Raw genomic sequence first — 23,189 nt, forward strand, 5'->3', positions numbered from 1 at the left:
ACCCTTTGCAATGATACTTGAAATTGAGCTCAGGTGCATCCTGTTTCCATTGATCATCCTTGAGAAGTTTCTACAACTTGATTGGAGTCCACCTGTGGTAAATTCAATTGATTGGACATGATTTGGAAAGGCACACATCTGTCTATATAAGGTCCCACAGTTGACAGTGCAGATCAGAGCAAAAACCAAGCCATGAGGTCGAAGGAATTTTCCGTAGAGCTCCGAGACAGGATTGTGTCGAGGCACAGATCTGGGTAAGGGTACCAAAACATTTCTGCAGCATTTGAAGGTCGCCAAGAACACAGAGGCCCCCATCATTTTTAAATGGAAGAAGTTTGGAACCACCAAGACTCTTCCTAGAGCTGGCTGCCTGGCCAAACTGAGCAATCGGGGGAGAAGGGCGTTGGTCAGGGAGGTGACCAAGAACCCGACTAGTCAGGATTGAGGGAAAGATGAATGGAGCAAAGAGATCCTTGATGAAAACCTACTCCAGAGCGCTCAGGACCTCCGACTGGGGGGGAAGGTTCACCTTCCAACAGGACAACGACCCTAAGCACACAGCCAAGACAACGCAGGAGTGGCTTCGGGACAAGTGTCTGAATGTCCATGAGTAGCCCAGCAAGAGCCCGAACTTGAACCCGATCAAACATCTCTGGAGAGAAAATAGCTGTGAAGCGACGCTCCCCATCCAACCTGACAGAGCTTGAGAAAATCTGCAGAGGAGAATGGGAGAAACTCCCCAAATACAGATGTGTCAAGCTTGTAGCGTCATACCCAAGAAGACTTGAGGCTGCAATCACTGCCAAAGGTGTTTCAATAAAGTAGTGAGTAAAGGGTCTGAATATTTATGTACAGTAAATGTTTATTTTTAATACATTTGCAAAAATGTCAAACTTTTTTGCTTTGTCATTGTGGGTTATTGTGTGTAGATTGATGAAGAGAAAAACTATTTAATACATTTTAGAATAAGGCTCTAAAGTAACAATGTGGAAAAAGTCAAGGGGAATGCACTGTATCATTTTATGAATGTACACTAATTGAGTGTTAATTCTTTCGTGACTAATAAATTATATTAGTTGAATTGAGTAAATGCATTCCTCGTTTTACAGAGTAATTATTTGATTAACTACACGCATACAATTTAGTAGGTCTATTGGTAGTTGTTATTTACACTATACACATAGCATATGCTTGGGTACCACATTGACATCTCTGATGTGCTTGCCTCAATAAATGAATGCTAGAACAAGCTATTTGTATCTAGTCTCTTAATAATTGCAGAACGGTGCAAGTTAGACATGTTCATTATTGTCCTACTGAGAGGTGATGTAAGGCTCGCTACTTTGACTAGATTCCTCCAGAGACGTACACGGCCTGTTGCATTTATTCACATATAATGAACGTAGTTTACTATTATATTCAACTAAATTTGGATCAAAATTTGGATCAATACACAATGGTTGGATCATTTCCGAACCTTTACAAAATGGCGACTCATCCAGTTGTTGGGGATTTCTATATCCAACTACATATCCATCTATTAATCACTTTATTTACTAGTTAAAAAAAAGAAAAAAGGATGGCGCTTATCTTTTTCTTTTGCTGGTTGAAATTGTCAATAATAACACCAATGAAAAGATTGAGGGTGAAGAAGGAGCCGAAGATGATGAAGATGACAAAGTAGATGTACATGTAGAGGTTGATCTCATACGAGGGCTGCTCCTCCACCTAGGGGACCATAAATAGTTTCGCTCGTCAAACAAAAACCTTCATTACATACAACAATTCGACTACCACCAATGTGTCCGGTAACACTTTAAAATGACCTTCCTGAATAAGCATGAATAATATCTGACTAACTGTGTATAACTATAAACTTTTTAATAAAAGCATTTTGAAATATTACAATTCACAAGCATTAATCACATTTATGATAATTTATAAAGAATGTATACACATTTTTCAATGGCTTACTCATTAAAGCTATGACTTTGTATTCTGTGGTAATAACTGCTCCCCAAACCAAATGTTTATATTACAGTATCTTATATTTCTATAAGTACCTACTTCTCGAGAGTCCACTGCAGCATACATGATGTCCATCCAGCCTTTAAATGTGGCCTGTAGGGAGACAGGGCACTTTTTTTCAGATACTTTTGAGTACACCAACACCCTCAGAGAAGGAAACAATATTAAATACTTTCGTAGACCAGGGGGTGACCAAGTCTCTTCCTTCAGAGCTACTGGGTATGCAGGCATTTGCTCCAAACCTGTTGTTACACACTTGATTCAGTTAATCGAGTTCCTGGTGAGCAGCTAATTAGTTGAATCAGGTGTGCTAGAGTAGGGTTGGAGCAAAAGCCTGAAGGAGGAAGGGTAGCTCTCCAGGAGGAGGATTGGGCCACAGCTTGAGAGCCAGCGCGCGCCACCCATGCATCTCAGAAACCCCGGCCCTCACCACTTGCAGCAGAGAGAGGTAGCCCAAGCCCACGTTGTCGTAGTTGACTTTGACGTTGACCCAGCGGGCTTCCTGGGTGGCGTGCTGCAGGGCAAGGCAGTCGCTCCTGTTGTTGACCTCGGTGATGGGGAACAGCTCCTCCGTGGTGGTGTTGATGCAGCGGTAGAACTTTCCGGCAAACAGGTTGACCCCCATGATGCTGAAGATGAGCCAGAAGATGAGGCACACCAGCAGCACGTTGAAGATGGAGGGGATGGCGCCGATAAGAGCGTTTACCACCACCTTCCTCCCATAGACAGGACACAGTGCAGTCAAAACCATTAAAGACACCTCCGTTACAATAGTCAGCCGTGACCACTGCAGTCACCACCGCCCAATAGTAAGTCATGCTCCCCGCAGTCAAAATAGTCAGTCATGACTGCTAACACCACCTTCGTCACAATAGTCAGTCATGACCACTTACATCACCTCCATCGCAATAGTCATAGCTAACCACAGTCAACTCTGTCACAAGACGTCACTGTCAGAGATGGATGCGTTTAGGATTGTCTGTATTAGCATTTCTGTCGGCGTGTCTGTCGATGTGTGTCTTTCTGTGTCTGCGTGGATATTTAAGTGTGTATGTACTGGTAGGTTTGAAACAGTTACTCACCCTCATTCCCTCAAATCTTGACAGGGCTCGAAGTGGCCTTAGAGCCCTGAGTGTTCGAAGAGACTTGATTGGTCCAAGTTCAGAGTAGCCCATCCAGTTAGCTCCTAAAGTGACTAAGGAAACCTGAGGCAGGATTGTAACGTCATTGTAGTCACCCAACATCTCGTTATATGCTTGTACGAATGAAGAAAACTTTACAAATTGAATGTCTTGTATTTTCTGCCAAGCAGGATAACACATGTCAATTACTTGCGGAGGTTACAAGGTAACACAAATGTCAACGTCTTCCTTGATTTTCACATTCATGTATTATTGAGCTCGCCCACAACAGTGATACTAGTTGTAACATTGCTTAACCCACGTTTCATTCTGTGTAAATATCACTCCAAAAACAATTCAACGGAAACTTACATCCACAATTAGGAAGTCCAGCCAACACCAAGCGTTGGTGAAGTAGGTCTTGAAGCCGTACGCCACCCATTTTAAGAGCATCTCAATGATAAAGACATAGGTGAAGACTTTGTCTGCATACTCCAGGATGATTTTGATAGTTCTTCGCCTCTCAATGTAAATATCCTCAAAAGCCTATCAGAAGTGAGCCAAAGAAAATGGATCTCAATATAACTAGTGGCCTTCCCAGAGAACGTTAAAAGCAGAAGAAAAAATAAATATATATATGAAGTAACACTTTCTGAATACATTTATTTATCAGGTGAGCCAAGGTCAAAAGTCAAATAGCTCGGTAATGGAGAATCAACTGTAAATGGGTCAACGACCAGGGACTCACTCACCAGAGCTCCACTGCTTAGGAGGATCATGAAGACTATGAAGGTCTCAAAGTAGTCGTGTTCCACGATGGTGAAACAGGTCCTGCGGAGGTTCCACCACTTCTTGCCTCTGCCCTGAGAGACGTCAAATGTCAGACACGGCCATCGCGCGATACAGCCTGAAGAGAGAGAGAGAGAAATGCCAACATGGTGTTTTTGTATGCTTCATTTGGACTGTTTCACTCGCCCCTGAGGTGCTGTCTGTGTAGCATAGCCTACAGTCTAGCCAAGTCCTGAGCGAGTTGGACAATCCCGCAAATAAAAGATGTGACGAATCATGGCAATCACTTTACTGACATTATTAAGACGTGACTCCAAACTCTTTGGTCCCACCTTACATGAAATAGAATATAGTAACTCTCTCTGTGAATTCTGATGTGCCAATGTGTGTGATATGGGACAAAGTTTACAGATATTTCCACAAGTAAATTAGACATCAAACACTTGATATTAGCGTTGCATTTTTGTAATTTAGTAACAATACATTGTAAAGACCATGACAATCAGGAAACCCAACCCAGATCTATTTAAGCAGGGGACAGTATTTCCTGTGTACCATCAGTGAAGCAAGCTTCTGGTTCCTCTGGCTCTGGCTCCTCCTCTTCCTCCTCTTCCACAGGCTCTGGTTCAGGTACATAGTCCAGCGTGCTGCAGACCGAGGACTCGTCACCCACTGCACCCAACAACTATGGATGGAGAGGAGAGAGACTGAGTGAAAATCTCAGCCACAACTTCAGGATAGGAGAGAGAGGAGAAATCTAACTCATGTAGGATTGTGAACTCAGATTGAAGAGAACCACCAAGTGAGATTTGTCCTCATTCTTGTACTTGTTTGCTTAAATATCCAGGTAACACTTTACATGGTAATCTTTATAAGATTTATGAAGGTTTATAAGTAGTTTATTAACTGATAATTCTTAGTTCATAGATAAAGCAGAGTACAATTATCGTCTTCAGTTTGCCATCATACTGTACCTTTACGTGATCACCATGTCCATTTTCTTCATCTGATGTAAAAGACCCACTGTCATCATCATCGTTCTCAAAGTCCGGCTCCCCCTGGGCAATGGGCACATTGAGGCTCATCTCGCCGTCTGCCTGAAGCCCGTCCACACAGTTGGTCATCCCGTCGGCCATCTTGGAATCCTGGCACGTGTCTAAGTGGTTTAGTCCAAAGGTCTCCTTTTCGGGGTTTCCTTCGATCCCCTCACCCCCTTCCTTGTCCCCGGTGGCTTTTTTGCCCAGTAGCTGCAGGACCATGTGGCGGACAAAGGCTTTCACCCAGTCGATGCCCCAGTTGATCCTGCCGATGGCGATCTGGAGGTTGTTCATCTCACCGTCGTCATCACTGGACAGGTTGTCTCCACTGAATGAGCTGAGCAGCAAGGCCAGGAAGAGGTTCAGCACCTACAGGGAGATAGAGGTGGCAGTTATCTTTGAAGGTTAGAGAGAAGGTGTCTGACAGGGCAGTGTGGGGAATCTGATCTTACTTTACTCCCAGCTACTCCCAGCCTTATGCGTTTGTATGAGGGAGGTGTCCTGGGAGAATTAAAAGACAGCCAAAAGACACATATATTATATTCTGCTCCTTGGCTTAGTGACTTACTGCGAGCTTACAGGCAGCTGAGCGAAAAATGGAGGAAAACTAAACTTCCGGAGGACCTATCATCCTTCCACTCTCTCCTCTCTACCTTCTCTTCCTCTGTATGCACTGCTAAAGGCACTTTCTATCACTCTAAATTTCAGGCTTCTGCCTCTAACCCTAGGAAACTATTTTCTACCTTCTCCTCCCTCAATCTTCCACCCCCTCCCTGCTCCCTCTCTGCGGACGACTTTGTCAACCACTTTGAAAAGAAGGTTGACAACATCCACTCATTAAATCAGCCTACTGAGTCCACTGGTCCCACTCACATAGAACTACCCTACGCCTTGACCTCTTTCTCCCCTCTCTCTCCAGATAAAATCCTGCGTCTAGTGAGGTCTGGCCCCCCAACAACCTGCCCGCTCAACCTCATTCCCTCCTCCCTTCTCAAGACCATCTATGGATACCTTCTCCCATTCCTCACATCCCTCATCAACTTATCCCTGACCATTGACTGCTTCCCCTCGGACTTCAAAATTGCCCGAGTCGATCCTCTCCTCAAGAAATCACTCGACTCCTCTGAGATCAAAAACTACAGACCAGTATCCCTTCTATCTTTTCTTTCCAAAACACTTGAGCGTGCTGTCTCTGACTAACTCTCTCGCTATTTCTCTCAGAACAATCTTGACCAATAACCTGTCAGGCTTCAAGACGGGTCACTCAACCGAGACTGCTCTTCTCTGTGTCATGGAGGCTCTCCGCCAGTGTTGTGTTCGAGACCACCTAAAGCGGGACCGAGTCAAGACCAAGACCGGAGGGGGTGAGAACGAGTCAAGACCGAGACCAGGAGGGAGACAAAGGGTCCGAGACCAAGCCAAGGCTGAGACCAGAAAAATGTGAGTCCAATTCAAGACCAAGATTGTAATTTTGTCAAATCATCACCATAATAAGAGTTTGAAATGTCCAGTATTTCTGTGTTCATATTTCCGAACAACATATGGATTCTTTAGACATTAAGAATGGTGAAATGCTGAATGCTGGGGGAAAATAGAGCCACTCTACAAATTATTACTAACCCAAACACAGTGGGGAACATTGAGTGCCTCCTATAATAATACCTCCAATTACATCATACTTTTCAATGATGTTCTGATTTAATCTATTCAGTTTTTGTTGAAAAGGGTTAACACCGAAGAGAAAGAGAGATCCAATCAGGATTTTTCTTTAGTGGTCTCTGGGGAGATAAATGTAGCTAGCTAAGTCAGCCATTGGCTACCAAAAAATGTATGGAAACTTTTGCCTTCTCAAAGGCCAACAGGTCATTGCGCAACAGCGAGCAGTAGTTTTCCAGTTTATCCACGGTCTAGTAGGCTAGGTTTGCAGTGGCTGCAGCAGGTGTTATTGAAGAGGAAGTTGTTGCTAATTTGTTAGCTTCTCCCTTTTCAAGAATAACTTTCAACAACAAGCTGAGTTTCAAATGATCATCATCTGGTGAGTGTAACTGTGTTTTTTATTGCAGGGCGCTTGCTGTTATCCATCTCTTTGAAAATAACTTGTTGCATTTAAACTTTAGGTCAGCGGTTACTTTGTGTGCTAAATGTGAAATGTTTCTGCAATGGGAAGTAGTAGTTGTACATTTCCATTAGGAAATGCTTAGCCTCATGGTTGTGTTTTTGTATTCTTTTGAATAGGCAACTACCATGGTCTTGTAGTGGATGCAAGCTTCAACTGGAAGCCAGTGGAGTGTGAGATGTAGCTGGGTGATATGGTAGAACTTCAGAAGGTTGAAGACCAGGTGGGCTGCATCGTTCTGGATAAGTTGCAGGGGTTTGCTGCCCGCTCAGTCCAGTCCAAGCTCTTCTCTGTCCTGGCACCCCAATGGTGGAACCAGCTTCCCCTTGAAGCTAGAACAACAGAGTCCCTGCCCATCTTCTGAAAACATCTGAAACCCTTCCTCTTCAAAGAGCATCTTAAAAGATTGCCTTTCATGTACTAACACTCGCACTTAATAGCTACTTTATTAAGGAAAATGTGCTTACAATGACTGTGATATATGGTTGTCCCACCTAGCTATCTTAAGATGAATGCATTAACTGTAAGTCTCTCTGGATAAGAGCATCTGCTAAATGATTAAAATGTTAATGAGAGAGAGAGAGAAAATTAAGAGAAGCAAACCTACGCTATTTTCACGTGCCTCCTAAACAGGAACGTTTGGGACGCACGTGTGTCACCAAGCCTCGTGCTGTAAAATAAAGTGAATCCGTTTAATCATAAACCTGGGCGTCTCGTATACATAACACATATAAAGTTGATGTCGTTCTGTGGTGACAATATAATGTTGTCTGCGATTCTTTTGGAGGTGGCTATCTTTAGTGTCTAAACCCCGTTAGACCATATCTGGGTTCTTATTTCTCAGATTAAGATGTAGATCATGGTTACATGGTGGACTGGGCAAGGCTGATCTCTCTCATTCCTCTGTAAGGAGCTGTGAATCAGCCAGAGGCCCTGGGAAAGGGCTGAGAGGGGCAGAAACACAAGGCCTAGGGGGTTAGCAGCACAGGGGCCTCAAAGGGCTAGAAATTAAGTGCTATGGTAGGGGTGGATAGGGCTGTGGAGGGAATCACAAAGTGTGTTGAGACATAGGGCTGACAAAGGTCTAACTTGTCGCTAACATAATAACACAACAAAGAAAAAAAGGACTTGGGGGGGGCAAACTGGACTGAGAATGGTAGAAGTAGTCTCAAATACAGGGCTTGTAGGAGAGACATCGGGGGAGAAACAGGCTGGAGGGGAGCAGACAATAAAGAGTTCAAATCGAGATGATGACCAACCAAAAAAAAGACATTGTAGGCTGCCACTCAGAGCAGCCTATTGTTACTGTGCTCGTAAGTCGCAACTGTCCTCAAAGGAACATCCCCCATATTCCATACAGCGCGTGTTCATGTGATGGGGACATTTGATTACCTTCCCTGTCAATTAGTGATGCATTCTGCAGACGTCTCTCTCTTGGATCTGATCCCCGAGCCCCTCTCGCCGGGCGCCGCTCAGCTGTCCGTGTTTGTTCCGTCCGTGCCAGGGGGCTCACTTAAGCTGGGTCTTAGCAGATACCCAAGGTCAGAACCACTGTTTGCTGCCTCAAGTCATTTGACTTAAATAGATAGAAGCCCCCCCCCCTCCCTCCCTCCCCCAATGAATAAATAGACTGTTAAAATAGAATGACAAAACACCATCATTGTGTAGTAAAACCACAAAATGTAACGCAACTGAACTGAGATCTGGTGTTGTAAGTTATAGTAGAGGTAATGTGTAAAGTGGGCCTTCATTACTGGTTTTCATGTGAGAGAACTGTTCAGAATTCTCCCATTCTGAGGTATGGAGGTGGAGAGAGGGCATTAGTGGAAGGTGTGCCCTCTAGCAAACTCTATAAAACAGGCAAGTTTTTGGGCACCTCTGTATTCGGACACATATTTAACCCCTTGTTTTTCTTGGCACCAAACTACCTTCATACTTCCATTAATTTGAATGGGTAACAAATGAACAAAAGCGGAGAACACCATTGTGTTCATGAGTCTCCCCTTTCCATAGTGGTCATAATAGTTTCTCTAGGCCAAACCGTTCGGACGCTACAGATGTTTTTGTGAGAAGACCGTGGTCTCATGGTACGAACACCGCTGTAGCTCGGCAACCTTCCACCGCAGATGCGGAAGGCCGACACGGTGGATTGAGACGCAGCGCAGTCAAAAAAAACTGATATCTCTACCTTAAACTGACGGAGTTTGATGGGGATTTTTTTATTATGCTAACTTAGATTCTTAAGGATTTTAACTAAACTTTTTGTAATTTAAGTGCATAAATATTTTTTTTATCATGATTAATCGCATTGTCTGAAAGCGTTACAAATACATTGAAAACATCCAAAATACATAATCTATACAGATAAAATCTACAATGCAATGTAAAAACAAGTTGACATCGAGTAGGGTGTCTACCAACTCTACCCAGAGGTGTTGAAAACGAACTTGTGATTAAATTTCATTTTCTTATGTTATAAAATACATTTTAACAAGGCAAATGTGATTATTCATGTTCTCAATCGTTCAGTGGGGTCTTTCTCTAACATTATATCCAAAAAGTCCGATTTCGTAACCTAATCTATCCCATAATAAGCACCAAGCACTGTTGACATGGAGGTGCAGGTTACTAGCAACAACTTTTGAGGATTTTACATTTTGTGGTGGTCGTCTTCAAAGTTGTTTACCCGGTTAACAAAAAGCTAAATTACCATGATACAAGTTTAAATAAATGTAAAAGGCTTTGAAAATAAAACGCTTGTATTACACTTAGTGCTCCGTTGCCATTTCACAGAGATACACTTGTTTTTGTAAGAAATCTTCAAAAGAGAACAGGAATTTCTAATTAATATGAGAAATGTACACTAAAATACGACATGTCATGTCTCAAAATCGATATCCGTCTTGCCTCTATATATTGTTTTATGTCCTGGGAATTCAACAAGAAAGATGAGTTCATCGGGAAAGTGAGTATGTCAGGTAGCCAGTAGCCTTAATTCTTTCAGAATCCAGCCTAGCTGACATGACTACATTTTCCATATTTTTGACCACTTTTTTCCTCTGGCCTCCATTGATTTAATCACCATAATTCTGACTGTCCTACAAGGGTAAACAATCCAATAACTTTTAAACAGATCCCCTATCTCCACTGGGATTCTCTGCCTCTAACCCTATTACGTGGGCTGAGTCACTGGCTTACTGGTGCTCTTTCATGCCGTCCCTAGGAGGGGTGCGTCACTTGAGTGGGTTGAGTCACTCACGTGATCTTCCTGTCCGGGTTGGCGCCCCCCTCCGGTTCGTGCCGTGGGGGACATCTTCGTGGGATATACTCGGCCTTGTCTCAGGGTAGTAAGTTGGGTGGTTGAAGATATCCCTCTAGTGGTGTGGGGGCTGTGCTTTGGCAAAGTGGGTGGGGTTATATCCTGCCTGTTTCGCACTGTCCGGAGGTATCGTCCGACGGGGCCACAGTGTCTCCCGACACCTCCTGTCTCAGCCTTCAGTATTTATGCTGCAATAGTTTGTGTCGGGGGGCTAGGGTCAGTCTGTTATATCTGGAGTATTTCTCCTGTCTTATCCGGTGTCCTGTGTGAATTTAAGTATGCTCCCTCTAATTCTCTCTCCTTCTCTCTCTCTGAGGACCTAAGGACTACCTAGCCATATGACTCCTTGCTGTCCACAGTCCACCTGGTTGTCCTGCTGTTCCAGTTTCAACTGTTCTGCCTGCGGCTATGGAACCGTGACCTGTTCACCGGACGTGCAACCTTGTCCCGGACCTGCTGTTTTCGACTCCCTCTCTACCGCACCTGCTGTCTCTAACTCTGAATGATCGGCTATGAAAAGCCAACTGACATTTACTCCTGAGGTGCTGACCTGTTGCACCCTCTACAACCACTGTGATTATTATTATCTGACCCTGCTGGTCATCTTTGAACGTTTGAACATCTTGGCCATGTACTGTTATAATCCCCAACCGGCACAGCCAGAAGAGGACTGGCCACCCCTCAGAGCCTGGTTCCACTCTAGGTTTCTTCCTAGGTTCTGGCCTTTCTCGGGAGTTTTTCCTAGTCACCGTGCTTCTACATTGCATTGCTGTTTGGGGTTTTAGGCTGGGTTTCTGTAGAGCACTTTGTGACATCGGCTGATGTAAAAGGGCTTTATAAATCAATTTGATTGATTATGATCGAGACATGAGTTTTGGACCATTGGTTTTCTTAGAGGATTACATACACAATTAACATATTATTTGACCCATTGGTCAAAAGATTAGCTTTTAATTGGACACCCTACATTGAGGTAAAAAATGTGTTCTTTATGAATTTATCTACTTACTTTAGAAAAAAATCAAGAAGGCAATATTCTTGTAAATTCGTTTTTTGTTTGTTTTGCTTTTTATGCACTGAGATTTTTTAAATATATTTTTTTACCCCTTTTTCGTGGTATTCAATTGGTAGTCTTGTTCCATCGCTGCAACTCCCGTATGGACTCGGGACGCCCGCTTAACCCAGAAGCCAGCCGCACCAATGTGTCGGAGGAAACACCGTACACCTGACGACTGTTTCAGTGTGCATTGCGCCCGGCCCACCACAGGAGTCGCTAGTGCGCGATGGGACAAGAACATCCCTGCCGGCCAAACCCTCCCCTAACCCGGACGACGCTGTGCCAATTGTGCACCACCCCTTGGGTCTCCCGGTCGCGGCCGGCTGCGACAGAGCCTGGACTTGAACCAAGATCTCTAGTGGCACAGCTAGCACTAGCTAGCACTAGCACTGTGATGCAGTGCCTTAGACCAGTGCGCCACTCGGGAGGCCTGCGCTTTGAGCATTTTTTGTAATGAAAAATTAAGTTAAATAAATCATTATTAATCTACAGCTCACTTTGAGCAAATTCTGATTTTTTTGACAGCCCTAATAAAAATGATCTGGTATATTGTGATGTTGTGTAATATGATTACGGGATTCGTAGAGTGACACTACTGATAGTGGTTGGCTTAGATGCCTTGGTATTGCATTGAACCACAAGTGATGGCTAAGACAATCCACTCCACCTATGATGGCGTGCAGGATGGGAGGCACTGTCCCTGTCATTACTCCTCATCTTCCAGAACAAGGACATGCAGATGAGCTGTTAGCAGCTGATCACACAAGCACAATATTTGCGGCGTGAGGCCAAATGCATTTCCTCTCTCTGGTGGTTATTAATAGACTCAAGCGGAAATGGCTATTCTCATCCCGACGAGCTAACAAAAGCACTGGGGATTCGCGCCAACACTAACATGGCTTTTTTTTGTGTCTCACACCCCCTCAACCCCCATCCAAGTCCCCTGCTGCTACTGTGTCTTCCAGGCAAACAGCACATAAACCGAGACACTACACTGTTAAAATGAAGTGCATTAACACTAAATCTAGTGGCAACTGAGCTGCCACCACCTTAAAGGAGATGAGACCTTAACTTTATTGAAGTATTGAAACACTTGGTTGTGAAGGTATTGGGACAGATTTAAGGTGTACTGAAACATTCATCCTGAGGTGTTCTGAAACATGACAAGGTATGTTGTAACATCACATAATCAAGAGTTGTGCAACACCTTGCCAAAGACTGGAGAACTAACCCAGAAAAGGTTGAAAACACCATTATGGCGTTTCAACTCCTGTCTAGCGCAGAATTAGATCCCTCCTTCTGGAGTTTCCAAATACTGTAAATGGGAGTGCCTCTTATTGTACAGTGGTTCTTTCTTTAAAAGTTGCAGCGTACTGCAGCACAGCATGCGGGGCGCCGCAGAATTCTATGGCACGTTATTTAAGTGTCAGCCATTGTTGCCAGAATGACGCAATTTACCACAATCTGCCACCATCTACCACAAACGGTCGCGGCATAAGCTCAAAACTTTTAAAGGAAGAACCACTGTATATTCCCTACTCTGATATGGTTTGTTGATTAACTCCTCATTGGTAATTCCAAAAGGTCAAATGTATTTTTACTCGTTACGCGCTTCAGCACTCGGCGGTCCCGTTCTGTGAGCTTGTGTGGCCTACCACTTCACGGCTGAGTCGTTGTTGCTCCTAGACGTTTCCACTTCACAATAACAGCAATAACAGTTGACCAGAGCAGCTCTAGGCAGGGCAGAAATTTGACAAACTGACTTGTTGGAAAGGTGGCATCCTATGACGGTGCCACGTTGAAAGTCACAGCTCTTCAGTAAGTCCATTCTACTGGTTGTCTATGGAGATTGCATGGCTATGTGCTCTATTTCATACACATGTCAGCAACGGGTGTGGCTGAATATAGCCGAATCCACTAATTTGAAGGCGTGTCCACATACTTTTGGCCATGTAGTGTGTCTGTTCTTGGTGTCTCTAGGGTGCCAAAAATAGACTCGCCATCAGCTGTGTGCACAATATCTCCTGGATTGACTGAGCATTACAATACTATAATCGTTAGGTCTGCAGAGATTTCGAACAAATGTTACTGAGATTTACAAGTTGACAGTAGTGACAGATGTTCACAGTTGGGGACTGCGTGTGTTGTTGAGAGGCATTATCTAGGATCTCTAGAATGTTCACTATACTTAAAAGATTTATTGTGCCCTCGCATTGAATATCTATTTATACTTCCATACAACCCTAATTAAAGGGATAGTCTTTACGTAACCAGATAAGACAGTGTCTGTCCTATATTTGAGAGATATAAGTAAGCTCAGAAAAAAATATATATATTACCCGTATACATGTGTAAATTCCCTATTCACTTCCATACATTTTTTCAGCCTGGTACTAGGTTACCTTCAGACGAGTCCTCTGAGGCTTAAGCGTCGTAGAGCAAAACAACTGATATGTACGTATTTGAGAGCATCTCAGCTTTCCATAGTGGGTCATAATATAGTTTCTTACCCAAACCGTTTGGACTCTGGACGTTTTCGTGAAAACCAATTTTCGGGACGTTTCCTGGTCTGACAAACACAACTGTAGCTCCGCCACCTTCCACCGCAGATGCGGAAGGCCGACATCGGCGGATACGGTGGGTTGAGACGCTGATATCTCTAGCATAAACAGACTGATTTTGAAGGTGATTTCATTTATTATGCGAATTAGATCCACACGGGAGTGGGCATCGACTCTATGGTGAAACAGCTACGGCCGTTTGCGATATTACAACAACAAAGAAGTTAATGAAAACAACAAACACTGTTTTTTTCCCCCTCTGACATTTCACATGCAATAGAAGAGCACAATATGCACCGCTATTTTTTTTACCATGTTCCGCGACCCTCCTGAGCTCGGTAACAAAAACAATAAGAATGTTGGAGGGGCGTCCGTGGTGCTATTTCCCACTACTGCGGATCTCAGCTTTAAGGATGATGGGTTAGGTTTAGGGATTAGGGTTACAGTTGGGTGTCTGCTGCACTCACCACCAGGTTTCCGATGACCATGACCATCATGAAGACCACCAGGCACATCCCGGCTCCGGCCACCTCCATACAGTCCCACATGGTCTCGATCCACTCCCCGCACAGGATGCGAAACACGATGAGGAATGAGTGGAAGAAGTCGTGCATGTGCCAACGCGGCAACTCACAGTCGGTGGCAATCTTACACACGCATTCCTTGTAGCTCTTGCCGAAGAGCTGCATGCCCACCACGGCGAAGATGAAGACGATGATGGCCAGCACCAAGGTCAGGTTGCCCAGAGCGCCCACAGAGTTGCCAATAATCTTGATCAGCATGTTGAGCGTGGGCCACGACTTGGCTAGTTTGAAGACACGCAGCTGCCTCCAACACATAGTACATTAACAGACAGACAACACACAAATTGCATTTTTCATGGCTTGATGTGCTCTTGATGCAAGTTCCTTGTTGTACATTGTCCCTGTAAACTAAATGAGTACAATAAAGTTAATCTATGAATACTATTTCACAGACATGAATTGACTGGAAATCAGTGTGTCTTACCAAACGGAAAGACCTGAGAACGGACAGGCCTTGGACATTGGCTAGACCTAACTCCACCAGACTGAACGTGACAATGATACTGTCGAAAATGTTCCAGCCGACCTGGAAGTAGTAGTAGGGATCCATGGCGCAAAGCTTGAAGACCATCTCTGCTGTGAAGATCCCGGTGAAAACCTAGAGAGGGATTCATATATCAGAAATATAAACAAGTTGTCATTTGGATACATCATGTCAAAAACCATAACTCGGATGTTAAGAAATTGTTCTCATCAACACAAGAAAAGACTAAGTAATATCCGATTCAAGCGAACGACATGACACCCATGAAGCTACAGTAGCAATGCAAGTTTGAGCTAGCAATACAGCTAGCTTTACACACCTAACATCTACCTCTAAACTACCCCTTTAAAAGTTGTTACCAGGTTCCCCACGGAGAGCATGTGGTCAAACTCTGGGCTCATGGGGTAGTGCTCCATGGCCATGAAGAGGGTGTTGAGCACGATGCAGATGGTGATGCCTAGGTCCACGAAGGGGTCCATCACAATAAAGAGCAACCACTTCTTCAACCATACCCAGGGCACGCAACAGTCCCACTTCAGGAACGTGTCGGCAAACTTGTACCAGCCGGGCGGACAAGGCTTCTGGGCGTCTTCCAGCTCTATTAGAAAGAGAGGGGAGGTTTAGATGACCAGTTCAATAATAATGTTTTAATAGAAACATAATAACTAACAATTTTTTTTTATATGATTTGGTATTATGGCCATTATGGATGGATTATGGTATTATGGCTGTTATGAAGTAAGAAAAGACAACGAAACAAAGTTATCCAAGACTACTAAGACACCCCTAGAATATTGATCTGGCATTCCAGCAAAATGTCCTGCGCTAAAAAGTGACAGGAGGGTGTGAGTGGATGATTGACAGAATTAGGGATATTTGCCATTCATTGCCCTAGTTCAACGTTCTTTGATTTTAAGAACATGCATTGGTGACATTCATGTGTGGTTAAATGTGTACAAATACGGGCAATCTTTCTGTTCTATACTAAAAAGCAAAAACAACAAGTAAATGAAATGCAACGGTGGGTAACACCAGAATTCATGCCCGTGGTGCCAGCACGCCCTGGAAGTTTGAAATAGCTCAAGCTTAGCACCAAGAGGGCATGCAACTGTACATTAACAGGGCTCTCTCCCCCCTCACTCACACACACACACACACACAATGTGATTGGCTGCTCTGTGTGTGACAGACTTCAGACAATGCTACTGTAATGAGCGGTGGGTGGGAGGGGTGGGTCAGAAGGCCATGTCTACAACCACATGATAAGCTAGGCAATTACACTTCACATTAGAGCGAAGACTGCATCCACTCCCAACTAAGCCTAGTGTATTTCTAAACTTGCCTGAGGGACTTGACATATCTCCTACTGTGGACGGTTATGTTTGTCTCACAGGCAAGAAACAGACCAATGACATACAGTACATTTCATGGCATATGTATGATAGTAGCTGAAGTAGACATAGACACAAATATTTGTATGCATTATGAATGGATCTACAAGGGACATTTTTTCTGAAAATACACTGAACAAAAATATAAACGCAACACGTAAAGTGTTGATCCCATGTTCCATGAGCTGAAAGAAGATCCCAGAAATTCTCCATACACACAAAACGATTATTTCTCTCAAATTTTGTGCACAAATTTGTTCACATTCCTGTTAGTGAGCATTCGATCCTTTGTCAAGATCATCCATCCACCTGACAGGTGTGGCATATCAAGAAGCTGATTAAACAGCACCTTGTGCCGGGGACAATAAAAGGCTGCACTAAAATGTGAAGTTTTGTCACACAACACAGTGCCACAGATCTCTCAAGTTGAGGGAATGTGCAATTGTCATGATGACTGCAGAATGTTCACCAGAGCTGTTGCTAGAGAATTCCATTTTAATGTGTCAACCATAAGCCACCTCCATCATGGTTTTAGAGAATTTGGCAGGACATCCAACCGGCCTCACAACCGCAGACCACGTGTAACCATGCCAGCACAGGACCTCCACATCTTCACCTGCGGGATCCCCTGTAATGGGGAAAAACTAATTCTGATTGGCTTCCCTCCCAGGCCCATCCATGGCGGCGCCCCTGCCTAGTCATGTGAAATCCATAGATTAGGGCCTAATGAATTTATTTCAATTGACTAATTTCCTTTTATGAACTGTAACTCAGCAAAATCTTTTAAATTGGTACATGTTGCGTTTATATTTTTGTTCAGAATACAGTTATCAATGCAGGGCTGCATTTCACTCTCTTCCCGAAAAAAAATCCTGAATTAAAATGATATCATTGTCATTGTTGATGATATCACAATGGTAATACTATCATTCAAGAATCATCGTCATCATTATCAGCATTTTCACCATTGTTGTCGTCATAATCATGACCATCACTATGTGTCGCTCTCTTACCCTCCATGACGGTGGTGAGAACACTAACAGCACTCGCCGATCTGTTCTTCAGGCCTGGCTGCTCCAGATGGAACATGCTGTCCTCTTTGAGCTCGTCCTCTGGAACCGACTGGGGGGGTGGGGTTAAGTCTCATCATCACTGGCCACTAAACATCTTACATGCTGTCTACACCGCATGCGGGAGCTTTACAAAATAAATGTACACATACATATTATTTAATCATTGCACCCGCACTACTAGCGTGCGCTAGCGAGCATCTGCGTAGCTGGGCGCTAAAATAGAACTTGGTTCTATTTGTGACGCTCAACGTGCTGCAAGTCCTGCCTCCCAAATCTCCTCATTGGTTTTTAGGAGCATATACCCATGTGGGTGATTAATTGTCGAAGTAGAGGACCTTGTGCATTTCAGGTAAAATAACAACCCAATGTTTATATCCCAGGACAAATTAGCTAGCAACAGCAAGCTAGCTAGCTAACTTCGCCATAAATGTTTAATGCTTTTCGACCTGGCCCCAAATTAATATAATTGGATCAGAGTTTGTTTTGATATTTCAAAATATCATTTGTTTGACCAGACCGCATGGCCACACGTGTACATACGGTCTGGTAAGCATGTTAGGTGTCATTGAACTCTTACGATAGAAGGGTTGTGTATACAAGACAACAAAGACCAATAGCCAAAACAACCTGCGTTTACAAATTCACATCAAAAGAATGAGACAAAACAAACTGCATTCCCACCACTGTGGACCCATTCTGACCTATGAACGTTGACCTGATAAGATAAACATTAGCAAGGAGAGGTCACACTGACCTCCGACTCAGAGGACACTGGTACGATGGCCAGACGGGGCACGATTCTCCCATTACAGTCCTTGATAACATCATCTCCGAGGCTCTGCTCGTCATCCGCAGAGCCCCCGTATGACCCAGAGTGATGACTAAGCTCTTTCCGACTGGTCAGGGTCGCCTGACTTCCAGCAGCAGCATCAGCTTGCTCCTGTGAAACACCAATGATAAATCGTTCTAAGTTAATTGTGTAAAGTAGGCCTGCCACTGGCCTACCGGACAGGCCGTGGTGAAAACATTTGCACACAAAAATGCAGTCAAAAGTTGAATTGACTATGATTTAATTTACCTTGGATAATGCAGCCCATTTGTGTAGGCTATTAGCCAGACAAAACAATACATAGTGGCTGAATTTATCCTCAAGCAAAAAATCATTTCCTAATTGTTAGGCTATTTGAAGTGTAATTGTTATAAAACCTTTGTAGTAGCTAAATGGTATATAGTTAAAGATAGGAGGCTAGACTGCATGATGAAACAATCCCTAGTAAGCTAGTGTTTTGAGGGTGGACTGTATTTCTATCCAAGCTGGTAGAGTGAGGTGGGCTCATGTCATGCAGGTTAAGGTAGGCTATACAGGACAGTTGTATATTCACAAAAATCTATTGGTAGTTGATTAGGGGTGAACTCCGACCTTGCGGGGTCCATAGAAACCTTTTTACGCCAGTGAGGGCTGCATGATATGGGCAAACATTTGAATTGCTATTCTTTTTTTCAAATCGCTACCAAATATTGCGATTTGACTTGGATAAGTATACATAGAGTGTACAAAACATTCGAAACACCTTCCAAATATTGAGTTGCACCCCCTTTTGCCCTCAGAACAGACTCAATTCGTTGGGGGCATGGCCTCTACAAGGTGTCAAGCGTTCTGCAGGGATGCTGGCCCATGTTGACTCCAATGCTTCCCACAGTTGTCAAGTTGGCTGGATGTCCTTTGGGTGGTGAACCATTCTTGATACACACAGGAAACTGTTGACCATGAAAAACCCAACAGTGTTGCAGTTCGTGACACACTCAAACCGATGCACCTGGAACCTACTACCATAACCTGTTTAAAGGGACATAAATCTGTTGTCTTGCCCATTCACCCTCTGAATGGCACACACACAGTCCATGTCTCAATTGTCTCGAGGCTTAAAAATCCTTATTTAACCTGTCTTCTCCCCTTCATCTACACTGGTTGAAGTGGATTCAATAAGTGACATCAATAAGGGATCCTAGCTTTCAACTGGATTTACCTGCTCAGTCTTTGTCATGGAAAGAGCAGGTGTTCTAAATGTTTTGTATACTCAGAACATAGAAATATAATGATTTATATTAAAAAGCAAAGTGGAAAGCAGTATTGTTCTTGTTTGGAACAATCTCTTGACTGCATTTGACCTAACAGAAAAGCATGCAAACGCATAGTGAATATAAGTGAATCTAACAGCGAGGAGGAGGAACTGTGCTGCTTAAGTGACGGGGGCGTGACTTGGTGTGTGTGGGAACCAGCCGCAAGAGGAGAGAGGAAGAGAGAGACGTTACACGCTGCTGAGTGGTGTTTCAAAACATTCCGATATGGATATCTCTTGCGATATGAATATTGGGTAAACCGATTTGAATTCAGTCACTTTGACAGCATCCCTTTGATTGGAACGAAAACTTCCATACATACTGTATTTGCCTATTGTAGAAGTGCTCAAGAGACAAAAGTGCTCAAAGTTGACCTATTTTGCATGCCTCACCATTAGCATGAGACAGCCATGTCTTCATCACTGGAAAAGATAAACGGTTGAGATTGATACCATTTAAAAGATTACAAACAGGTTTGTCAAAATATTTAATTTCTTGAAAAAACTTTTTTTTTTGTACAAATTGTAATTTTACCTTAAACATCAATAAACTCATTTTTTTCATATTCACATATGTTGTAGCTTAGACCCTATTTTACCTAATCTGAGGATTTTGTGTTGTGCCCGCCATCGTTAGATGCACAACATGCTCTTAAATACAGGGTGGGTGTCATGTTTTGGCTGACTAAAATGGGAATAAAATTGACATTTCAACTTTCAAATTTTACCACAAAGATGGTTGGAGGTCCACGCAGAGAACGTTGACTTCAATGGGAATATCTGTTTAAAATTATACTGTCAATCCTCCATAGGAAACCTATTGAAATTATAGATATAGAAATAATAGAATAGACGTGACTATTTAAGCTGATATTCAACGGCGGGTGGACCGGCGGCCGTCTTTGTGGCAGTAATTAAAGTTCAAATTTAAATTAAATGGTGTACCAGCTAAATTGCAGTGGTCTGATGGGATAGGTCCATTTCTATGAATTCTAGTTCTATGACTGAAACGACACAGTGTTGTGTTTCAACCAATGGTGGGCACAGCACAACACAAAAACCCCAGCGTGAGTTTACAGGTTTTTTGATAATTGACGTTAAAGGTTAAAATCTGTAACATTTTTTATTAAAACACTTTTAAACATATTTTTTTTATACAATAGTATGACAACTCTGTAAGCTTTTAAATGATATCAAACTACTTAAGTAGTACTTTACAGTATTTTTACTTAAGTAGTTTTTTGGGGTATCTGTACTTTACTATTTATATTTTTGACTAGTTTTACTTCACTACATTCCTTAAGAAAATATTGTACTTTTTACTCCATACACCAAAAGTGCTCGTTACATTTTGAATGCTTTGCAGGACAGGAAATTAGTCCAATTCACGCACGTATCAACCGAACATCCCTGGTCATCCCTACTGCCTCTGATCTGGCAGACTCACTAAACACACATGCTTCGTTTGTAAATTATGTCTGAATGTTGGGGTGTCCCCGTGGCTTTCCGTAAATAAATAAAAACAAGAAAATGGTTCCATCTGGTTTGCTTAATATAAGGAATTTGAAATGAAATATACTTTAACTTTTGATACTTAAGTATATTTTAAACCAAATACTTTTAGACTTTTACTCAAGTACTATTGTACTGGGTGACTTTAACTTGAGTCATTTTCTATTAAGGTATCTTTACTTTTACTCAAGTATGACAGTTGGGTACTTTTTCCACCACTGGTCTTTTCCCATGCTGAATACCTGCATGTCTCATGGTATGGTGGTGTATGCAAAATGGGTCAACTTTGAGCACATCTATCCCCGAAATGTTTTGGCATTCAGGTACAAAAATCCCTTTCTGTCTACTTCTTCCCTTGGTAAACACGTATGGAATGTTTTGTTTAAATCAAAAGGGATTCTGTCAAAAAGTTAATGAATTCAAATTGATTTACCCTATTGCACATGTCAATATTGCGATTTTGATGTGAATTTGATTAAATGTGCAACCCAAGTGTTGTAAAGGATAATACTTTGGGTTTAGTGGGCCCGCATCCCTGACGCAAAGAGAAAGTAAGCCCAAGCTGTCCTATTTGGTTGCCATTCAGTACACCATTAGTCAATTGCCCCAACCTAATGATATGTACATTATTCCATATATACTGAGAGGCTTCAAAAATTGTATTTACATAGTGTTCAGTTTGATGTAATAATTTCTCATATCTGTTAAAATTAATATTAAACTTTTACTTTGACAGGGAAGTCATACTGAGACGAGGGTCTCTTTTTCAGATGAGCCCTGCATAAATACATAAAACATATATACAATGCACAAAATTACAACAACAAAAAACAAAAAAAAGACACATTTATCAACATAGAGGTCTCTGATCATTTCTCTGAACTGACCAAGGGGGACCAGAACATCTAATTTCAGAGATCTCTGTGAGTTGTTCCCCATAAAGGGCGCAAAAAACTAAAAGCGGCTTTACCCAACTCTGTGGAGACTGAAAGGACCTCCAGTGTTATCTAAGCCTGTGATCGGGTTTGTTAATTTGTAAGTCCACATTTAATTAATAATGATAGATACATAGGATGTTTCTGCATGAGTGCTTTGTAAATAAACAGAAGAGAATTCTGCTCTCTCCTTACATAGAAAGAGGCCCAACACACTTTTTGATACAAAACACAATGGTGAGATCTATAACCATCACCAGTAATAAACCTAAGGGCACAATGAAAAACAACATCTAGTGGTTTAAGTGTAGATGCTGCTGCATGCAAATAGATAATATCCCTATAATCTAAAATTGACAAAAGTGGCCTGGACGATTTCCTTCCTATTAAAAAAAGTCAGGCATGCTTTCTTCCTGTAAAAGAAACGAGCCTTGAGCTTTAAATTAGTTTTTCATCAAGCCAGATACCAAGATATTTGTAGGAATGAATTCGCTCAATTTGTGTACCGTTCAAACTAGTCATTACAAATTAATTTAAATCTGGGTTATGGGGGCTCCAATAGTGACCTCTGCAGTGCTAGAAAATCTGATTTCAAATTTGAAAAGGCTTGGCCAACCGATGGAACAATGGAATACAACACTATCATCTGCAAACAAATTTTTAAAAAACTACTTTTTTACAGCATTACCAATGTTATTTATTTAGATTGTAAATAGTAGTGAGCCGAGTATCAAACCCTGAGGAACCCCTTTATGCAACTCAAGGAACTCAGATTTGACCCAATCTACCTTGATGGCCTGAGTTCTGTCATTGAAATAATTAAGAAACCATTTGCTAGCATTATTATCCAACCCTTTCGAGGGCAACTTATTCAACAGAATAGCATTGTCTACGGTATCAAAAGCTTTTGACAAGTCTACAAAACATTGCAGCACAATTCTTTCTATCATCTTTGGCATTTGCAATATAATTTACAACAAGCATGGTAGATGTAGTGGTAGTATGTTTAGGTCTGAATTCGGATTCATTAACCTTAAGAATACCATTTACAAACATGACCAA

At 42.5% G+C, this 23,189-nt stretch overlaps 1 protein-coding gene across 1 annotated transcript in view; it reads right to left on the reverse strand.

Moving 5' to 3' along the window:
- The window catches only part of scn4aa (sodium channel, voltage-gated, type IV, alpha, a), a 31,301-nt gene that overhangs the window by 2,881 nt on the left and 5,231 nt on the right, over positions 1-23,189 (reverse strand). Inside the window, exons 10-22 of the mRNA XM_038990728.1 lie at positions 18,309-18,500; positions 17,501-17,597; positions 15,456-15,694; positions 15,037-15,210; positions 14,496-14,852; positions 4,913-5,344; positions 4,494-4,623; positions 3,902-4,056; positions 3,522-3,695; positions 3,111-3,233; positions 2,459-2,740; positions 2,068-2,121; positions 1,582-1,728 (exon numbers count right to left, since the gene is read on the reverse strand). Coding sequence (XP_038846656.1) covers positions 1,582-1,728; positions 2,068-2,121; positions 2,459-2,740; positions 3,111-3,233; positions 3,522-3,695; positions 3,902-4,056; positions 4,494-4,623; positions 4,913-5,344; positions 14,496-14,852; positions 15,037-15,210; positions 15,456-15,694; positions 17,501-17,597; positions 18,309-18,500 — 2,556 coding nt within the window. The remainder of the gene's footprint in view (positions 1-1,581; positions 1,729-2,067; positions 2,122-2,458; positions 2,741-3,110; positions 3,234-3,521; positions 3,696-3,901; positions 4,057-4,493; positions 4,624-4,912; positions 5,345-14,495; positions 14,853-15,036; positions 15,211-15,455; positions 15,695-17,500; positions 17,598-18,308; positions 18,501-23,189) is intronic.

The sequence above is a fragment of the Salvelinus namaycush genome, chromosome 4 (genome assembly GCF_016432855.1).
Source record: "Salvelinus namaycush isolate Seneca chromosome 4, SaNama_1.0, whole genome shotgun sequence".
Classification (NCBI taxonomy): domain Eukaryota; kingdom Metazoa; phylum Chordata; class Actinopteri; order Salmoniformes; family Salmonidae; genus Salvelinus; species Salvelinus namaycush.